The sequence below is a fragment of the Perca fluviatilis genome, chromosome 13, assembly GCF_010015445.1.
Source record: "Perca fluviatilis chromosome 13, GENO_Pfluv_1.0, whole genome shotgun sequence".
Classification (NCBI taxonomy): Eukaryota; Metazoa; Chordata; class Actinopteri; order Perciformes; family Percidae; genus Perca; species Perca fluviatilis.
Genome location: NC_053124.1, coordinates 30649464 through 30672169, shown reverse-complemented (window position 1 = coordinate 30672169; position 22706 = coordinate 30649464). Strand labels below are relative to the sequence as shown.

The 22706-nt window shown below is 34.8% G+C and overlaps 1 protein-coding gene across 5 annotated transcripts in view; it reads left to right on the top strand.

Annotated features, from left to right (window-relative positions):
- LOC120571213 (protein MTSS 1-like) overlaps window positions 1-22706 on the top strand; it is a 97718-nt gene that overhangs the window by 67556 nt on the left and 7456 nt on the right. For 2 of the 5 annotated variants that reach the window (XM_039820010.1, XM_039820008.1), the window contains 8 exons: window positions 2017-2174; window positions 4403-4510; window positions 5692-5789; window positions 6846-7071; window positions 9453-9539; window positions 11746-12000; window positions 12833-13000; window positions 13563-13719. In XM_039820010.1, the coding sequence (XP_039675944.1) occupies window positions 2017-2174; window positions 4403-4510; window positions 5692-5789; window positions 6846-7071; window positions 9453-9539; window positions 11746-12000; window positions 12833-13000; window positions 13563-13719 (1257 nt within the window). The remainder of the gene's footprint in view (window positions 1-2016; window positions 2175-4402; window positions 4511-5691; window positions 5790-6845; window positions 7072-9452; window positions 9540-11745; window positions 12001-12832; window positions 13001-13562; window positions 13720-22706) is intronic. The other 3 variants (XM_039820013.1, XM_039820012.1, XM_039820011.1) reach the window with 2 other exon arrangements.

The following is a 22706-nucleotide window of genomic DNA, read 5'->3' as shown; positions in this document are numbered from 1 at the left end:
AGGGATGTGGAGAGACAGAGGAAAAGAGTCTCTGGATCGTGTCGCCTGAAATTCTGTGGTATACTAGAAATTACATTCCCCGTCCGTCGAGAAGAATCTCTCGGCCGTCTCTGTCCTCTCTGTGTCCCTGAAGCGTCTGCCCTGGAAAAGTTCGTCTCTCTCCCATCTATCAGGCCGACCACAGAGCCTGGCCTCGGATCTCACTGGAGGAATGAAGAACTTTAATTACATGTTTACGTCGGTCCTGAAGGACAGACAATGGGATTACCAAAAGGATCGTATTGAAAGAGGAAAAATACCAACTTTTTGTGGTATTTTTTGACAATTTGTACAAAAACATAGACAAAAGCAGACTTTTCTCCCCCCCCCCCCCCCCCTTCTGAGTCCATTGAGGTCCGATGGAGAAAAGATTAGTTAAACCATTAGATCAGGGTTAAAAACACAACAGAATCCTCTTACTAAACATCTCTCCAACTTCAACCGAGTATTTTGTAATCAGATAGTTAATGACCCGACTAATAATGTGTGGTTTGTGTTAGCTGGATGCCAGCGGTTGTTTGTTTCCAGGCGGGACACCCTGACGGATCGCTGGTGTTGGAGAGAAAACGCCTTTTCATTCTAGGTTTTTAAGGATTTTGGGAGGCTCAAGCTATTGTTATGAAGCAATCAGTCCCAGAACAGGCTGTTCCCTCTGGAACTGAAGTGAATATACGATTTCACAGCTAATAGTCTGAAGCCTGAACCTCTTTAATTCTCTTTTGGTGCTTACCCCCTGCTAGTACCGGCTCTGCTCTGCTCGGCTCGACTCCACTTGGCGCCCCGTCCTCCTTTTTCCGTTGCAGATTTAGTACCGCCTCATGCGCGAGGTGAGCGTGGCTGGTTGTCATAGCGACGCCGCAGGAAACTGCCGTGACCTAACGCGACTCACACAAAAAACGTCGAAGGTGTGTTTTTTTTTTATTCTCGGCACGTGGCTGTATCCACAGCCAGAAGACAAAACACTATATGTCCCCCGTCTGTCGCTAGCAATGACGACGCAGTGATTAGTGACGATTCTCTCCGACCAATCAGTAGCCTGCAGGTTTTCACGTCACCTTTTGGACTTTGGTACTTTTTTTCCTAATGGAAAACCAAAAAAGGCGAGTCGAGCAGGTACCGTGTACTGGAAAAACGCCCTTTGTGTATGGACTTTTAATACCTGGATGATGTTGTGCCGCATTGCATTATTCCATTTCTTTAATATCACACATAAAGTCTGTTTGCTCACCTTACGGTCAAGTCTTTGTTAATGAAGAAGATATGAAATAACTGACATTTAATGTATTGGCGCCAATTTCAGTGTTTTAAAGGAGCACTTTGTGCTTTCACTTGCTTTTAAGAACTTTTTTTGCTTCTTTTTGTATTATTTTCCAGTTCTTTTTTTGTCTTAGCACTTTTTATAGTCCTGTTTTATGCAACTCGACTGTTTTGTTCTGTTTTTATGCTTTCTTTTCCCTCTGTGGTTCTCTGACTGACAGTGAATTAATTGGCAACATTAATGTATTTTGTAATTGAATTCTCATTTCCCAAGCTAAAAGGGCCACGTATTCTCTGGTTTTAGCTTTTCGAATGTAAACATTTGCTTGTTTTTGTTGTTGTCATACATCTTACATAATATCTTCGGGATTTGGTCGGACAAAACAAGGAATTTGATTTTGCCTTTGGCTCTGGGAAATTGTGAATAACATTTTTATTAACAAAACTTCTTATTGGAGCTTATTAAAAATGTTAACATTTTTCTCTGAGAATGTTCTCTCAGTTATTTGAAAAACATGATATTGTAAGTAAATGGATGATAAAAATAAGTGTTTGTCGCAGCAATGTCTTTAGCGCTTCTTTCACTTTTATGTGTTTGTGACAGCTTTCCATTTATCCAGTGTGGTTTCTTAGATTTTATGTAATTATAGTGTGTGTGTGTGTGTGTGTGTGTGTTGTGTGTGTGTGTGTGTGTGTGTGTGTGTGTGTGTGTGTGTGTAGGCCGCGGGGACCTCCAGCCTCAGCTGGACAGCGCCATGCAGGACGTCAGTGATAAATACCTGCTGCTGGAGGAGACGGAGAAGCAGGCGGTGCGGAAGGCGCTGGTGGAGGAGAGGAGTCGCTTCTGCTGCTTTGTCTCCATGCTGAAGCCTGTCGTGGTCAGTCACACATCCAGACCACACTGGTTACTAAAAAGAATAAAACGGCAGCTGTGTGAAATGGACTGACTGTTAAGAGGAAAAGCGTGATTTGTCCTTCCGCGTTAAATCTACGCCGTGGCAACGTACGTAGGTACGCGGAGGCGAGAGGTGCCTCCCTTCATCGAAATCATCGGAGGAGAGAGGAAACGAGCAAATGTGTTTTTAGAGGGATGAGACGTCCTTTCCTCTGAAGCGTCACATGAATACGTCAGCTGTTTGGGGCGGAGTTAGCAACTCCTTCAGCTGCACGGCTTGCGGGAAGGCTGCTCTCGTGTGTCCTCGGCTATAGCAGCTCGATGATCCCCCGCCTCGATGCTCGCGCCACGGTGCAGAAATAAGAGCTTTGAGACGGCCTTCACCGAGGAGGGACAGAACAACTTCCGGTTCAGCTGAGGACCGAGAAGTCGAGAAGATATCAAATAAGTGACATGAGATGCAGCTAGAGACCCTACGCTGTAGCCTGAGGTGTTTGGTGTTTTAAGCCCCCAACAGCGTCTTCCAGGCAGCGCTGCCTGGAAGGCACTAGAATTAGGCAATGGTTAGGGTTAAGGTTAGGGTTAGGTGCCTTGAAGTTGACGGTCGCAGCGCTGCCTTGAAGTCGACATTGGGGGCTTAAAACACCATTGAGCGTAGCCTGACGTGCACCTCTCGAAAAATGTAACTACACGTTGCGCGATGCACGTCGCTAGGCAGTGTCTTGGTAGCGTTGCATTTCCCCCTCTTCTCATTTCCTGGTTCTCCTTGTCCATAAACAACATGAAATCAAGGAGAGGGTTAACTTCTCCTGCTCCAGATTTCCCACCGTGGTCAGAAAGCAGCGCGGGAGACACTTTGTTTCTCTCACTATGACTCTAGAGTCGCTACTCGCTCCAAAGCTAATCGCCGTCACTTTCTCACTCGCTCTACCACGCACTCTACCACACACTCCCCACACACTCACACACATGCCGGCCCTGCTATTCTCTTAAAGAGATCGACGCACACACCGACGCACAAGTATAAATTTCAGGTTACGTAGGCTACGGCGAAAGCTCTGCGTGGAGCCTCCGCAGAACCGTAAATCCCGCTTAACGCTCCGACAACAATTTATTTTTCGACCCCTCGACTCTGCAGCGTGCAGAGTAATATTGCAGCGGTCAGGTCGAAACTCTTTGAACACATCGTGATCCAAACACTGAATACACAACTTCAAACTTTAACTTCTGTGCTGTAACCATAAACTGTAAACATAATGGACGTAGCATCTGTTATGTCATCCCCATTAGTTTGTGGACTACCGTTTTGAAGCCTTGAGTTTGGCTCTGTGGCCCTCGCCAGCTTGGTTTTTTTAAGCCGGACGTGATGATTTTTATTAGGGGATGGAGCTGGGGAGGATGATGCGGCCAAGCCAGTGTTGTTGTGGTTGTAATGGCGCTGCGCTAAGCTAAACGCTAAAGAGGGAAAGTTGCCAATTTTCAACCCTTCTGAAGCGAGTCCTCCAGATGAGAGGTATCTGCCGCCGTTCATCTGCATGTACGGCAGAACAGAACATCAGCAAACTTTCCCTCAAGTTACCAGCTAGCGGTAGGTAGCTAGCTAGCTTGGCTGGCAAAATGCTGAACAGGACATTTTTAGGTGACCAAATGCTCCAATTAACTTTTGATGAAGTGAAAACACACGGTGAGAGGGTCAAAGTTTAAGCTAAAAACATGGACAACTCCCAAAAATAAGGTCTATTTTAATGTCCACAGTGTCATGGTTAGCATTGCTAAGCCTCTGTCCTGGTCCTGACAGACCACGCCCTAAAGCATGAGACCATAATTGACAAAATGAACATCATGCTGTGTTGAAGAAGACTTGAAACTAGCGATTGAGACCATAAACTCATTATTAAAATGTTTATTGAGGTAATGAATCAAGTGAGAAGTAGTTTCATTTTCTCATAGACTCGCCCCCTGCTGGAATTTAGATAGACTGCAGCTTTAAAACACTTCTGCATTGGCTTCACTTTACAGACCCGGAAGCTTATTATTATTATTATTATTATTATTATTATTATTATTATTATATTATATTATATTATTATATATATACCATTATTATTCACTCTATAGCTGTAACTCAGTCTGCACTGGAGCTACTGTAGCCACTGTAGTGAAGTAGTTTGGTTGTAGACTTGTGTGCTTGTCTGTGTTTGTGTGTGTCAGGAGGAAGAGATGTCCATGCTGGGAGAGATCACTCACCTCCAGACTCTGACAGACGACTTAAAGACGCTGACGATGGATCCACACAAGCTGCCGGCCTCCAGCGAGCAGGTACAGCTGACCTGTACCCGTCTGTCTGCTGGTCCAGGATACAGACAGCTAGGCCTGTAACAATTATTACATCATTTTTTACGTAATCACCGTTTCTTTGTTTAACCGCAACTAATTGCTAACATTAGCTAAGGTCCTAAGGGGTACGATTGTTGATGGTACTTGTTGATTTTGTTTAGACATGCCAAATTGTAATTATATAAGTGATTATTGGTCGGACCGTTGAGCTTTGCTATGCTAGCAGCAGCTTTCACTTGTTGCCAAAGCAACTCCAAACTAACATCCCGGTCTGTAGCTGACTCAAGCCAGAGAAATTGAACGTTCTCGTGTTTCTGGCTCGAAATCTGCCCGACAAACTCGCTGATTGAATAAGCTTTTTTTATTTATTTATTTTTTACCATCAACAATATGGCGATATGGAGAAAATCAGATGTCACGATATTCTTGACCAGATACCTCGATATCGATATTCCGGCGATATTCTAGGGTTGACAATTGGTGCTTTAACAATCTAAATATCTTCGCACTTAGATTTTAGATAAATAATCATCAGTAATGTGGACATAATGTCTAAGTGGCGACTCGCTCGTATGTATTCTGAATGTCAGACTCTACGCTTATGAGAGTACTTTGATTAGTTGGTGGAAGTTATTACACATGAATGAAAACATATATTTGTGAAAGAACAAAGTTTGTTTTTGCTAAGAATCAACTCAAAAATTACACAATGTAGGTTTAAGAAAAAATTATAATGTTTTATGTATGTTTTATGATAATAATGAGGCATGGTTTACTTCACAGGCTGTGTAATTACATTAGCTGGGTCACATAACAGTGATATAACCAAAAGATGAAGCCTGGAATTGATTCGAAACTTTGTTTGAAAAAGTAATAAATAAATATTTTTTTAAATTTGACTGAAAGAGACAATTATATTGTTAATTGCAATGATTACTGAGACAATTAATTGTACAGCAAAATGTGGAATTGTTACAGCTCTACAGACAGCTGCCCAAAGATTTCCTGACGCCTTCCCTCTCTCTCTTTCTCTCTCTCTCTCTCTCTCTCTCTCTCTCTCTCTCTCTCTCTCTCTCTCGCTCTCTCTCTCTCTCTCTCTCTCTGTGTGTGTGTGTGTCTCTCTCTCTCTCTCTCTCTCTCTCTCTCTCTCTGTCTCTCTGCAGGTCATCGTAGACCTGAAGGGCTCCGAGTGCACCTGGTCCTATCAAACTCCGCCCTCGTCACCGAGCACCACCGTATCCAGGAAATCAAGCATGTGCAGGTTGGTTACCATGGCTACAGAAACATCCCATTATCTCAACCAACCTCCCCAACAGGCTGAAACATGTAGTCGTAGACCCTGGCTGTACTCTGCTGCCCCCCTCTGGTCCTTAGGTGGAGCTGCTGTGGCTTCTAATGGAACATGAATGGGATCACGTCATCCTCATTTCTGATTGGTTCAATACATTACAGTCCTTCTCCTCTCCTCTCCTCTCCTCTCCTCTCCTCTCCTCTCCTCTCCTCTCCTCTCCTCTCCTCTCCTCTCCTGGGGGGTGAGGATGGAGAGTTAGTGCTTCGTTTTTAATTAAGAAAGTACATTTTTATTTGTTGGACAGGTTTTGTTGTGTTTTTTATTTTATTCAAGATTTTCTTTTCTTAACTTGCTTTTACATTTTTGTGATTGAGTTTCTTCTTTGAAATGGTCCAACACAGGGACTTTGAAAACCAAACTTCTCCTCTCTTGCTTCCTCTCCTTTCCTCTCTTGTTTCCTTTACTCTCCTCTCTTGTTTCCTCTCCTCTGTTCTCTTGTTTTCTCTACTCTCTTGTTTCCTCTCCTCTCTTGTTTCCTCTCCTTTTCTCTTGTTTCCTCTCCTTTCCTCTCTTGTTTCCTCTCCTCTGTTCTCTTGTTTGCTCTCCTCTCTTGTTTCCTCTCCTCTCTTGTTTCCTCTCTTCTCTTGTTTCCTCTCCTCTCTTTTCTTGTTTCCTCTCCTCTCTTCTCTTGTTTCCTCTTTTCTTGTTTCCTCTCCTCTCTTCTCTTGTTTCCTCTCCTCTCTTCTTGTTTCCTCTCCTCTCTTCTCTTGTTTCCTCTCCTCTTTTGTTTCCTCTCCTCTCTTCTTTTCTCTCCTCTTTTCTCTTGTTTTCTCTCCTTTCTTCTCTTGTTTCCTCTCCTCTCTTCTCATTTCCTCTCCTCTCTCCTCTCTTCCCTTGTTTCCTCTCCTCTCTTCCCTTGTTTCCTCTCCTCTCTTCCCTTGTTTCCTCTCCTCTCTTCTCTTGTTCCCTCTCCTCTCTTCCCTTGTTTCCTCTCCTCTCTTCTATTGTTTCCTCTCTGTCCTACAGCAGCCTGAACAGTGTGAACAGCAGCGACTCTCGCTCCAGCGGCTCCCACTGCCACTCCCCCACCTCCCATTTCCGTTACCGAGCCTCCTCCTCCTCCTCTTCCTCGGTGCTCCCCCAGCAGACGCCGGCCCGCCTCTCCTCCATCTCCTCCCACGACTCTGGCTTCATCTCCCAGGACGCCTTCCAGTCCAAATCCCCATCGCCCATGCCGCCGGAGAGCTCACAGGTAAGGAACGTGGAAAAACACTGAAATATGTAAATGAAATATATATAAAACTAAGTTATAGGCTGACAGAGACGAACACACACTCCGTCCTCTCCATTATATTCTGCTCCACTCTTCTTTCCACCAGTGAGGTCAGAAAATCCCTACAGGTTGCCAGGATACTCTACGTTCATTAGCTCGAGGCTGCAGCTTGTGTGTGTGTGTGTGTGTGTGTGTGTGTGTGTGTGTGTGCGTGTGCGTGTGTGTGTGTGTGTGTGTGTGTGTGCGTGTGTGTGTGCGTGTGTGTGTGTGTGTGTGTGTGTGGTGAGTCACCCCAGCAGCCACATAGCATGTTCACTGAACAATTATTTTTATTATTGATGAATGTGTCCTTTTAAAAAAAAAAGTAAAGTATCATGAAATTCAATTTCAATTCAATTTTATTTATAGTATGAAATCATAACAGGAGTTATCTCAGGACACTTTACAGATAGAGTAGGTCTAGACCACACTCTATAATTTACAAAGACCCAACAATTGTCGGTTGGGACACAGAGACACTGATACAGATATAAAGAAATATGGAGAAATATGATTCATAATATAGCAGTTGGTATGATAAACAGTGGCAGTTATACTACCAATGAAGATAATAGAACTATGACTAGTACTATTAGTAGTAGCAACGCAGGGTGTCGAGCAGGACCACAGCATCGTGGTATCGTGACTTAGAGTTTTTCATTCGAAACAAAAGTCTAAAGCCCAAAAATATTCACTTTACAGGAATATAAGAGAAAGAACTGCGGACAATCCTCACATTGGAGAAGTTGGAACTACAAAACATTTCATTCATTTTTTTTTAAGCAAATTAATTTTAGATTCAATCGAAATAGATGCTGATTCATTTTCTGGCATATCCACTAACCAAAACCTTCCCCATATCCACTACTACAAGCTCAATAGTAGATCAACCAAAAACCATAAAATGACATGTATAACTTTACTATCACTAACCTATTTGGATTTAGTAAAGTTTAGTGCGTAAATAGAAGTGTAAAACTACTCACAACTTTATCAAAACATACTTAACGTTAGGGCTGCAGAGATGTCCAGGCCTACAAATCGTATCCTACAGACTTATGCTACGTTTACACGTGGCCGGCTATTTTCATAAACGAACATTTCAACCTATCGGTTTTCAATAATAACATCGTGCACAGCTGTTGGTTTTCAGAAAAGTGTTCGTTAACACGCATATGCCGTCAAGAGCACGCCAAACCTGTAGGTGGCGGTGTGACGAGAAGCTCAAGCCCACGTTAGCCAGACAGAATCCCGCAAATAGCAACAACAGCAACCAATCACTTCCTCTCTCTTCTCTTCCTCACTTCCTCGGCTGCCCAAACCTCCGTTTGTCTCCGTTTACGTGCAAACGTGCAAACAAAGTTTTCCAAAATCTCCACTCTGGCCGGAGGTTTTTTAGAAAGAATCGTTTTCAGAGGCGAAGTCTCCGAAGGGCACAGACGAAGGGAAAGGAGAAAACACTTGTTTGGTACAGATCCTCGCATAAAAAAATCACATTTTAATCATTTTAATTTATTTTATTCTACATAAGAGTGACATGACACTGTCATGAACACATGATCCTGTCATGAACACATGACACTGTCATGACAACAGTAATGACACATGGACTCTAACTCTAACCCTAACTCTAACCCTAACTCTAACCCTAACTCTAACCCTAACTCTAACCCTAACTCTAACTCTAACCCTAACTCTAACTCTAACTCTAACTCTAACCCTAACTTGTCATGACAAAAACAGAATCACACTTACTAAAAGAAGCGTTATGTCATAAACGTTTATGACTTGTTTACAATGTTTATGACACGTTCATGACAGTGTCATGTCACTCTTATGTAGATACCTAGTGTGTAACCAATAATTTTCAATGAAAATGAGAATAATGATACAAAAATTATCATTCCCTCCAATGTATCCCTTAGATATTTTCCACATATCATGCAGACGTACTTAGAGTCTTATGAAATACTTATGAAATACTTACTAAACTGCAATTAATCACAGTGTGTTTGACTGAATGAAAACACCGCTCCAGACTGGATATTCAGCGTGTTGTTTATGGTTTATATATTTGTGCAGACACTTCCCACAGTTGTTAGCTTTTCATTCCCCCTGCTAAACCTGCTCCTGCTTCATTTACCACTCCTCCTTCTTGCTTCCTGTTCTCTCGCTCTGTTCCTTCACTTCACAATTATTCTGCTGAGTTCTTGTGCTGCTGGACTTACTAACACTGAGATTCTGCTTATTTTTTTCTGTCTGTTTATCTGTGGTTTTCTTGGCCGCCTTCTGTGTGTGTGCTTTGCATGGCTCTGCTGCAGTCGTGTGTCTCTCCCTTACCCGAGGAGCCTTCCTCTTCCTCCTCTTCCTCACCCTCTCACAGCGAGCCCCGCTCTGGGCTACAACAGGTGAACAGCTACACATGAAAAGACACACACACACACGCACGCGCGCGCGCGCGCGCGCGCGTCTGTAAGGTTTTTGGGTCTGTGGCGCCAGCGTCACACACTGTTCTGTTTTTAAAATTTTGGGTTTAAAGGGGCCACATGGAGCTTTTGAGCATTCGTTGCCACAGTGATGTTGATTGCTTGATCTAATCTTTTAATTGCTAAGTCGTTTTTAGGCAGTGTATATCCAAAGAAAGGCTACGGTTGGGGTTCAATGCCATGTATCAGATCCATTTATTTACCCGTGCCCCGCCGACTAGCGCTATAAGCTAATTAGCGGTTTGGGCTAAAACTGGTCACATTAGATTAGCATGAAAACATATCCCAGAGAACGGTCGACTCGGTACACACGTGTTATTAACCCCTGGGTTCATTTTGCGCCGGAATTGTCCTTTAACCACTCGAGGTCAACGCCTAACCCCAACCAATCAAACTGCTTCGTAGGGCGGGCCTTTCCTAGAAGTTACGTAGGTTCTATAATAGCACGTCTCTGACACATCTGACAAGGCTTCTTCATCATCTTTATATAGTTTAACTGTGGTTGGAATCCATAAATGTTGCATTAGCGCCATCTACTGGAGAGCGCTGGGATCGTCACTCTGACACAAGTTGTTTGTGACCAGACAGAGCGCTGAAAAACAGTCTTAAAGTGATGGTTCGGAGTAATTCACCCTAGGGTCCTTTGCACCATGACCTGGAGCCAAACACCCCCCCAGAAGCTTTTTTCACCTGGGTCTAACATTGGGAGAGTTAGCGTAGAGTAGCGTTATCAGCTGAATAGCTTAGCGCAGAGGCTAATGGACCCATGTTTGTATCTTGTAAGTTACCCGACCAATAATGCCCGAAATGATACCAAACGTCTACAAGTAGTACAAATAGGTTATGCTCTCATAAAACGATGGATTGGAAAGTTTGTAAGTACACCAGAAGTTTATGAACACTTGCCTGCTCTCTTCAGCTCTCTGTTGCTGCTGCTGCTACCTGCAGTTAGACGAGTGCTTAGGGTCGTCTACAAATTACTACACCGAAAAGAGTTACAACAAAAATATTTATTAATTCAATGATTAAATAAGGTAATGTCTCCAAACTTACCTCAATTATTACTTGTCTCCTGCTAGTTATATTACAGCACTTACTTTAAAAAATAAGTTAAATTAATAAATATTTTTGTTGCATCTTTTCGGTGTTGTAATTTGTAGAGCGTCCTAAGCCTTCGTCTCACAGCGCAACAACAACCACCAGAGAGCAGAAGCCAGCAGGCAAGTGTTATTTACATAAACTTCTGCGTTGTTACAACTTTCAATCCATCGTTTTATGAGAGCTATAACCTATTTGTACTACTAGTAGACCTTATTTGTATCATTTTGGGCATTATTAGTGGGGTCATTTACGAGATACAAACATGGGTCCATTAGCCCCTGCACTAAGCTATTCAGCTGATAACGCTCAACGTAACTCTATCTGAAAGGTGATTAACCGAATCATCAATTGAACTCCTGTCATATTTTTCTTCCTGTTGACCATGCAACTTTTAATTTTTCTGGGTCAAAATTCAAAATCAAAAAGGTTGTTTGTTTGTTTTTTTTACACTTTTGTCACTTTTCCCTGCGTTTTTCTAGCTTCTATGACGTTTTTGTTACTTTTTTCCAAGTATTTTGTCACTTTTTTCGATATCTTTGTCGATTTCTTCTGCACTTTATTTAAAGTTTTTGTTTTTTTCCCACGTTTCTGTCACTTTTTTCAACGTTCTTTTATCTTTTTTTTTTTTTTAAATGCTATAAAGTTCAATAAAACACCCAAATTCGATGAAAGTAGTGAACTGGTCATTTACTTAACTTGTGAAGAGCGTTGTATGGAACCATCCACGTTACTTTTTTTGACCATTTGGTTGAAAGAAACCCACATTTTTGATACAGAAACTTTTTGAAAATGGGTCAAATCTGCACAAATTCACAATGGAATGCAGAGCAATTTGTATCTATAAATGCGTATAACTTGTATTTCATCATATAGATCAGCTTAGTATTGTTTAATGGACTTATATTTGTAAATCTTCTATGTCTTATGAGACTTTTAGCACCATATGATCACATCCTCAACAGTCATAACCGCCATCTTTAATTTGTCAAATTGTGTTTCTACCTCTCCCTCATCCACTCACCTTCAGTTGTCGAATGGTTTTGACCATCACGCTGCCCTCTGTCTGCACGGAGTTGTACTGCAGGCCCAGGACCCCCATCTCCACTCTCCATTCTTCACCTCCTCCACCACTACCACCACCACCACCACCACCTCTCCCATCTCTTCGCCCTCCTATTCGTCTGTTTCCCCCACGTGGCCGTGGTCTCGTTCAGGCTCCGGCCAATCGGGAGAGTTCCCGCCTCTCGGATTGATCCCGTCATCCAGAGTCCCGTCCTGGAAGGTTTGATCCTCGTTCTCCCCGATGTCTTCCTCCTTCACCTCTTTTTAATCCTCCTTTCATCTTCCACTCTTTTTTTGCTTTTAATGATTTAATTGAATTGTATTTTCTTTCTGTGCTCACTTTGAAAGCAAACACTGAAAGGAGAACTTTCTGTCGGCTTCAAACAACCCTAACAGCACTTTACAGAAAGCTTTGCTTTGCTGGTCTTAATTTCTGTCCTTATTTCATCATTTTTTTGTAACTTATTTTTGATAATTCTGTGGTCAGATTTCGGTAGTAGTTCAGATGAAAGCGGCTGCTTTTTTAAACCAGGGTTTCGATTGATGAGCGGTCTGTAAAAAATAAGTTCAACTCACAGAAAAATGAAGTGGATGCTAATATTGATAAACATTTATTGTTACAGTAAATTATGTAAAAAAAAAAAAAATCCCAAATAGTTGCTCGCTAAAGCTTCAAATCGTATCATATGCTTACTTTTGTTGCTCGTATTGCTATTTGAAAAAAACCTGCTGAAACCTTACTTAAATCAAATTTGGGTGATAACTGTACCAATTTGGGAAACTTTTGTCATTATTTTCTAAATTGTATAAATAAATAGTATAAAGTTTAAGTAGAAAATCTCCAAGTCTCTTGGACGAGAGACGAAAGTCTTCGAAGCATCTTTAAGCTAGTCCAGTTGCCCTTTTTTTTTTGGACATTTAGTCTATAAAATGTTGACAATTTATGAGAAATTCCAATCAAAAGTTACAAAACCCAGACAAAGTGATTCCGTAACTGTGAAAAGCAGCAAAGTGTAACGCTGCATTGTCTGGGATCTTGTCTGTCTGTGTAGGACTGGGCCAAACCGGGCCCTTATGACCAGTCAATGGTCAACACCCTGAAGAGGAGCAGGGACAGGAGAGAGACTACAGATCCCAGCAGCCACCACGGCGCCGACATCTCCACATCAGGGGATGAGCCGCAAGGGGTTAAAGGAAGCCACTCTATGACATCGCCCAGAGTAAGATGGGGTTTTAAAACATGTTGATGTTGTATTCCTTAAAACAGAAGTCATGTTACTGGCAGCTTTCTGATTGGACGGACATTTAAAGAGTTTTAAAACAAATCCATTTTTTTTTTTTTTATTTATTTAGTTTATTATGAACATGTAAAAAAACAACACAAACAAAATCAGCAAACATATCTTTCAAACTTCCAGTTAACTGATTCAAAGGATTTCAATGTTCAAAAAGGAGTAGGAAGAAGTAAAAAAAACCTTTCCACTCCTAACCACTTTTTCTATTTTTATACTTTACTGATTCTTTATTACTTTAGTAATTTTCTTTTTTAATTGATTTATTTGAACTCATTATTTTTTATTACTTTAGAGATTTTTAACAAATCCACACTGATAGTTTAGTGACATTTCAGGTTTCTTTGTGCTGTCAAATTAGTGAACCAAAGAAAAGCATGTCAAACTAATAATGTCATATACTGTGTGTGTGTGTGTGTGTGTGTGTGTGTGTGTGTGTGTGTGTGTGTGTGTGTGTGTGTGTGTGTGTGTGTTTTCTTGACCCCGGCAGGAGGACAGGGAGGCCCACGAGGAGTTGGCCCGAGCGCTGGCCCGAGGCCTCCAGCTGGACATCCACGGCTCCAGCAGAGACTCCCTGCAGGGCTCCAGCGGCTACAGCAGCCAGACCAACACACCCTGCTGCTCAGAGGACACCATCCCATCACAAGGTACTCACACACACACACACACGCACACACGCACGCACTATACTATGACAAGATACAAACTAAATATGACATTTTTCGACATACTATACTATGACCTTTTTATGACTTTTTTCGACATGCTATAACATGACTTTTTTTCGACATAATATACTATGACTTTTTTATGAATTTTTTCGACATACAGTACTATACTATGACTGTTTTTATGAAATATTTCGACATCTATGGCTTTTTAAAGAATTTTTTTTGACATAATATACTTTGACTTTTTAATGAATTTTTTTCGACTTACTACTATGAGTTTTTTCGAAATACTATAATATGACTTTTTATGCTGTACTATACTATGGCTTTTTAATGAATTTTTTCAACATACTATACTATGGCTTTTTAATGAATTTTTTCAACATACTATACTATGACTTTTTAATGAATTTTTTCGACATAATATACTATGACTTTTTAATGAATTTTTTCGACATAATATACTATGACTTTATGACATACTATACTATGACTTTTTTATGAATTATTTCGACATACTATACTATGGCTTTTTTATGAATTTTTTCGACATACTATACTATGGCTTTTTAATAAAAAAATTTCGACTTACTATACTATGAGTTTTTTCGAAATACTATAATATGACTTTTTATGCTATACTATACTATGGCTTTTTAATGAATTTTTTCAACATACTATAACATTACTTTTTTTCGACATACTATACTATGACTTTTTAATGAATTTTTTCGACATACTATACTATGACTTTTTAATGAATTTTTTCGACATACTATACTATGACTTTTTTATGATTTTTTTTCGACATACTATACTATGACTTTTTTATGAATTATTTCGACATACTATACTATGGCTTTTTAATTAATTTTTTCGACATACTATACTATGACGTTTTTATGAATTTTTTCAACATACTATACTATGGCTTTTTAATTAATTTTTTCAACATACTATACTATGGCTTTTTTAGGAATTATTTCGACATACTATACTATGGCTTTTTAATAAATGTTTTCGACATACTATACTATGACTTTTTTATGACTTTATGAAATACTATACTATGACTTTTTTAATGAATTTTTTTCAACATACTCTACTATGGCTTTTTAATGAATTTTTGTCAACATACTATACTATATATGCACTTTTTCTTTCATTACTATAACATGCCTTTTTGTCCTTTACTTTCCATTATTTTTTTATTCTTTTTTTTTTTTTTATAATTTTTTTTTTCTATATTTTTTATTTTTTTTTTTTTTTTTTTTTTTTATACTTTTTTTTTGATTTTCAACATACTATGTTTTTTTGAATTTTTTCAACATACTATACTTTTTAATTTTGACTATGTTTTTTTATGAACTTTTTTTCGACATACTATACTATGACTGTTTTATGAAATATTTCGACATACTATACTATGACTTTTTTAATGAATTTTTTCACGACTATACTATTACTTTTTTATGAATTTTTTTTGACATACTATACTATGACTTTTTTATAATTTTTTCGACATACTATACTATGATTTTTTTATGAATTATTTACGACTATACTATACTATGACTTTTTATGAATTATTTCCAACATACTATACTATGGCTTTTTATGAATTTTTTCAACATACTATACTATGAGCTTTTTTTATGATTTTTACTATACTATGACTTTTATGATTTTTTTGACATACTAACTATGACTTTTTTATGAATTATTTCGACATACTATACTATGACTTTTTTCTGACTTTATGACATACTATACTATGACTTTTTTATGAATTTTTTTCGACATACTGTACTATACTATGGCTTTTTAATGACATTTTTTCAACATACTATACTATGGCTTTTTAATGAATTTTTTCAACATACTATACTATGGCTTTTTTAATGAATTTTTTCGACATAATATACTATGATTTTTGACTTTTTTGGACATACTATACTATGACTTTTGGGTTATTTAGACATTTTTTTTACATACTATGACTTTTTAATTAATTTTTTGACATAATATACTATGACTTTTTTCATGAATTTTTTTCGACATACTATACTATGACTTTTTTATGAATTATTTCGATATACTATACTATGGCTTTTTAATAAATTTTTTTCGACATACTATACTATGACTTTTTTATGAATTATTTCGACATACTATACTATGGCTTTTTAATTAATTTTTTCGACATACTATACTATGACTTTTGTAGGAATTATTTCGACATACTATACTATGACTTTTTAATTAATTTTTTCGACATAATATACTATGACTTCTTTTATGACTTTTTTTCGACATACTATACTATGACTGTTTTTATGAAATATTTCGACATACTATACTATGGCTTTTTAATGAATTTTTTCGACTATACTATGACTTTTTTTATGAATTTTTTTCGACATACTATACTATGGCTTTTTTATGAATTATTTCGACATACTATACTATGACTTTTTTATGAATTATTTCAACATACTATACTATGGCTTTTTATGAATTATTTCAACATACTATACTATGGCTTTTTTATGAATTATTTCGACATACTATACTATGGCTTTTTTATGATTTTTCGACTATACTATGACTTTTTTTATGAATTTTTTTCGACATACTATACTATGACTTTTTTATGAATTATTTCGACATACTATACTATGACTTTTTTCTGACTTTATGACATACTATACTATGACTTTTTTATGAATTTTTTTCGACATACTGTACTATACTATGGCTTTTTAATGACATTTTTTCAACATACTATACTATGGCTTTTTAATGAATTTTTTCAACATACTATACTATGGCTTTTTAATGAGTTTTTTCGACATAATATACTATGACTTTTTTGACTTTTTTGGACATACTATACTATGACTTTTGTAGGAATTATTTCGACATACTATACTATGACTTTTTAATTAATTTTTTCGACATAATATACTATGACTTTTTTTATGAATTTTTTTCGACATACTATACTATGACTTTTTTATGAATTATTTAGACATACTATACTATGGCTTTTTAATAAATTTTTTCAATACTATACTATGGATTTTTATTAATTTTTGACATTTTACTATACTATGACTTTTTTATGAATTTTTTTCGACATACTATACTATGACTTTTAATTAATTTTTTTTGACGATACTATATGACTTCTTTTTATGACTTTTTTGACACTATAATATGACTTTTTATGATATGACACTATACAATGGCTTTTTAATGAATTTTTCAACTATACTATAACTGAACTTTTTTAGACATCAACTATACTATGACTTTTTTATGAATTTTCGACATACTATACTATGACTTTGTTGAATTATTTCAGCATACTATACTATGACTTTTTTATGATTATTTCGACATACTATACTATGACTTTTTTATGAATTTTTGCACATACTATACTATGCTTTTTATGAATTATTTCACATACTATACTATGACTTTTTATGAATTATTTTGACATACTATACTATGACTTTTTTATAAATTTTTTGACGTACATATGTACTATACTATGGCTTTTTATGAGCATTTTTCAACATACTATACTATGGCTTTTTAATTAATTTTTTTCAACATACTATACTATGGCTTTTTAATGAGTTTTTCGACATAATATACTATGACTTTATGACTTTTTTGGACATACTATACTATGACTTTTTAATGACTTTTTGGACATTTTTTATTTTTCATACTATACTATGACTTTTTAATTAATTTTTTCGACATAATATACTATGACTTCTTTTATGACTTTTTTTCGACATACTATACTATGACTGTTTTTATGAAATATTTCGACATACTATACTATGGGTTTTTAATGAATTTTTTCTACTATACTATGAATTTTTTAAGACTTTATGACATACTATACTATGACTTTTTTTATGAATTTTTTTCGACATACTCTACTATACTATGGCTTTTAAATTAATTTTTTTGACATACTATATGACATTTTTATGACTTTTTAGACGTACTATAACATGACTTTTTATGCTATACTATACAATGGCTTTTTAATGAATTTTTTCAACATACTATAACATGACTTTTTTTCGACATACTATACTATGACTTTTTTTATGAATTTTTTCGACATAATATACTATGACTTTATGACTTTTTTTCGACATACTATACTATGACTTTTTTTATGAATTTTTTTCGACATACTATACTATGGCTTTTTTATGAATTATTTCGACATACTATACTATGACTTTTTTATGAATTATTTCGACATACTATACTATGACTTTTTTATGAATTATTTCGACATACTATACTATGACTTTTTTATGAATTTTTTTCGACATACTGTACTATACTATGGCTTTTTAATGAAATTTTTTCAACATACTATACTATGGCTTTTTAATTAATTTTTTCAACATACTATACTATGGCTTTTTAATGAGTTTGTTCGACATAATATACTATGACTTTATGGACTTTTTTGGACATACTATGCTATTACTTATGATTTTTGGACATTTCTACTACGGACTTTTTAATGAATTTTTTTCAACATACTATACTATGGCTTTTTAATTAATTTTTCAACATACTATACTCACTTTTTATATAATTATTTCGACATACTATACTATGACTTTTTTTTTATGAATTATTTTTACATACTTATATGACTTTTTTATGACTTTATGACATACTATACTATGACTTCTTTGATCTTCGACATACTATACTATGACTTTTTTTTGACATACTATACTATGACTTTTTTGACATATTATACTATGACTTTTCAATGGATTGTTTTCGAATACTATACTATGACTTTTTAATTAATTTTTTCCGCCATAATATACTATGACTTTTTGCTTTTTTTCGACATACTATACTATGACTTTTTTATATTTTTTTTACGACATACTATACTATGACTTTTTTTATGATTATTCGACATACTATACTATGACTTTTTGATCTGAGGACATACTATACTATGACTTTTTTATTAATTTTTTGACATTCTATACTCATGACTTTTTATGACTTTATGACATAATATATTACGACTCCTTTTCTATGACTTTTTTTTAGACGTACTATACTTTTTTTTTTATGAATTTTTTTCGCTATACTATACTATGAATTTTTTAATACTATACTAGGCTTTTAATGGATTATTCGACATACTATACTATGACTCCTTTTATGACTTTTTTTCAACATACTATACTATGCTTTTTATAATTTTTTCAACATACTATACTATGACTTTTTTATGAATTGTTTTGACATACTATACTATGACTTTTTTATGAATTTTTTCGACCTACTATACTATGGCTTTTTAATTACTTTTTTTGACATACTATACTATGATTTTTTTATGACTTTATGACATACTATACTATGACTATGACTTTTTATGATTTTTTTTCGACATACTCTACTATACTATGGCTTTTTAATGAATTTTTTTCAACATACTATACTATGGCTTTTTAATGAATTTCTGCGACATACTATACTATGACATTTTTATGACTTTTTTCGACGTACTATAACATGACTTTTTATGCTATACTATACAATGGCTTTTTAATAAATTTTTTCAACATACTATACTATGACTTTTTTTATGAATTTTTTCGACATACTATACTATGGCTTTTTTATGATTTTTTTCGACATACTATACTATGACTTTTTAATGAATTTTTTCGACATAATATACTATGACTTTATGACTTTTTTTCGACATACTATGCTATGACTTTACGACTTTTTTTCGACATACTATACTATGGATTTTTTATGAATTATTTCGACATACTATACTATGACTTTTTTATGAATTATTTCGACATACTATACTATGACTTTTTCTGACTTTATGACATACTATACTATGAATTTTTTATGAATTTTGTTCGACATACTGTACTATACTATGGCTTTTTAATGAATTTTTTCGACATTCTATACTACGGCTTTTTAATGAATTTTTTTCAACATACTATACTATGGCTTTTTAATTATTTTTTTCAACATACTATACTATGGCTTTTTTATTAATTATTTCGACATACTATACTATGACTTTTTTATGAATTATTTCGACATACTATACTATGGCTTTTTTATGAATTATTTCGACATACTATACTATGGCTTTTTTATGAATTATTTCGACAAACTATACTATGACTTTTTTATGACTTTATGACATACTATACTATGACTTCTTTGACTTTTTTCGACATACTATACTATGACTTTTTTGACATACTATACTATGACTTTTTTTTGACATATTATACTATGACTTTTCAATGAATTGTTTTCGACATACTATACTATGACTTTTTAATGAATTATTTCGACATACTATACTATGACTTTTTTATGAATTATTTCGACATACTATACTATGACTTTTTTATGACTTTATGACATACTATACTATGGCTTTTTTTATTAATTTTTTTCGACATACTATACTATGACTTTTTTATGAATTATTTCGACATACTATACTATGGCTTTTTTATGAATTTTTTCGACATACTATACTATGGCTTTTTAATTAATATTTTCGACATACTATACTATGACTTTTTTATGACTTTATGACATACTATACTATGACTTTTTTTATTAATTTTTTTCGACATACTATACTATGACTTTTTTATGAATTATTTCGACATACTATACTATGGCTTTTTTATGAATTTTTTCGACATACTATACTATGGCTTTTTAATTAATATTTTCGACATACTATACTATGACTTTTTTATGACATACTATATTATGATTCCTTTTATGACTTTTTTTTCGACATACTATACTATGACTTTTTTATGAATTTTTTTCGACATACTATACTATGAATTTTTTTATACTATACTATGGCTTTTTAATGAATTATTTCGACATACTATACTATGACTTTTTTATGAATTATTTCGACATACTATACTATGGCTTTTTTATGAATTTTTTCGACATACTATACTATGGCTTTTTAATTAATATTTTCGACATACTATACTATGACTTTTTTATGACTGTATGACATACTATACTATGACTCCTTTTATGACTTTTTTTCAACATACTATACTATGGCTTTTTAATAAATGTTTTCAACATACTATACTATGACTTTTTTATGAATTGTTTTGACATACTATACTATGACTTTTTTATGACTTTATGACATACTATACTATGACTCCTTTTATGACTTTTTTTCGACATACTATACTATGACTTTTTTATGAATTTTTTTGACATACTATACTATGGCTTTTTAATAAATTTTTTCGACATACTATGACTTTTTTATGACTTTATGACATACTATACTATGACTTTTTTATGAATTTTTTTCGACATACTGTACTACGGCTTTTTAATGAATTTTTTCGACATTCTATACTACGGCTTTTTAATGAATTTTTTTCAACATACTATACTATGGCTTTTTAATAAATTTTTTCGACATACTATACTATGACTTTTTTAGGAATTTTTTCGACATACTATACTATGGCTTTTTTATGACTTTATGACATACTATACTATGACTTTTTTCGACATACTATACTATGACCTATTTTGACATACTATACTATGACTTTTTAATGAATTGTTTTCGACATACTATACTATGACTTTTTTTATGAATATTTTCGACATACTATACTATGACTTTTTATGAATTTTTTCGACATACTATAGTATGACTTTTTTATGAATTCTTTCGACATACTATGGCTTTTTAATTATTTTTTTCAACATACTATACTATGGCTTTTTAATTAATTTTTTTCAACATACTATACTATGACTTTTTTGGCATACTATACTTTGACCTTTTTTGAATTTTTTCGACATATAGAGTATGTCGAAAAATTTTAATGAATTTCTTTCAGAATTCTATACTATGACTTAATGACATACTATACTATGACTATTTTTGGACAAACTAGTCTATGACTTTTTTATGATTTTTTTTTAACATACTATACTACGACTTTTTTATAAATTTTTTCAACATACTATACTATGGCTTTTTTATGTATTTTTTTCGACATACTATACTATGACTTTTTTTATGAATTTTTTCGACATACTATACTATTGCTTTTTAATGAATTTTTTCGACTATACTATGACTTTTTTTATGAATTTTTTCGACATACTATAGTATGACTTTTTTATGATTTTTTTCGACATACTGCTGTGACTTTTTTAATGACTTCATGATATAATATATTATGACTTTTATGCCATACTATTTGGCTTATTGCTTTTGTAAAACCGTTACTACATATATCTGGTAATGTTTCATTAAATAAACACAGAGAAACAAAAAATACAATAGTTTTATTGATTACAAATAGTCATTCTTCACCAAGCAATGTAGTTCCACGGCGACATTCGACATGTCAAAGTGTAGCTGAGCAAATCACTGAACCCCAAGTTGTCCATTTCTCCTAATACCTAGTAGGGTTAAAATGCATGAAAAGAAGAAGAAACATTACTGTCATTTGAAGAAACTGTATCCTGTGACTTTTTTTGACATACTATACTATGAATTTTTAATTTTTTTCGAAATACCATACTATGACTTTGACATTTTTATGATTTTTTTCGACATACTAAACTTGACTTTTTATGACATACTATGACTTTTTTCGACATTATACTATTAGACTTTTTTTTGAATTTTTATGACATCATATTTGGCTAATTGCTTTTGTAAAACCGTTACTACATTTATCTGGTAATTTTTCATTAAATAAACACAGAGAAACAAAAAATACAATGTTTTTTTTTAAAGATTTTTTTGGGGCATTTTAGGCCTTTATTTGTATAGGACAGCTTAGATTTGAAAGTTGAGAGAGAAGGGGAATGACATGCAG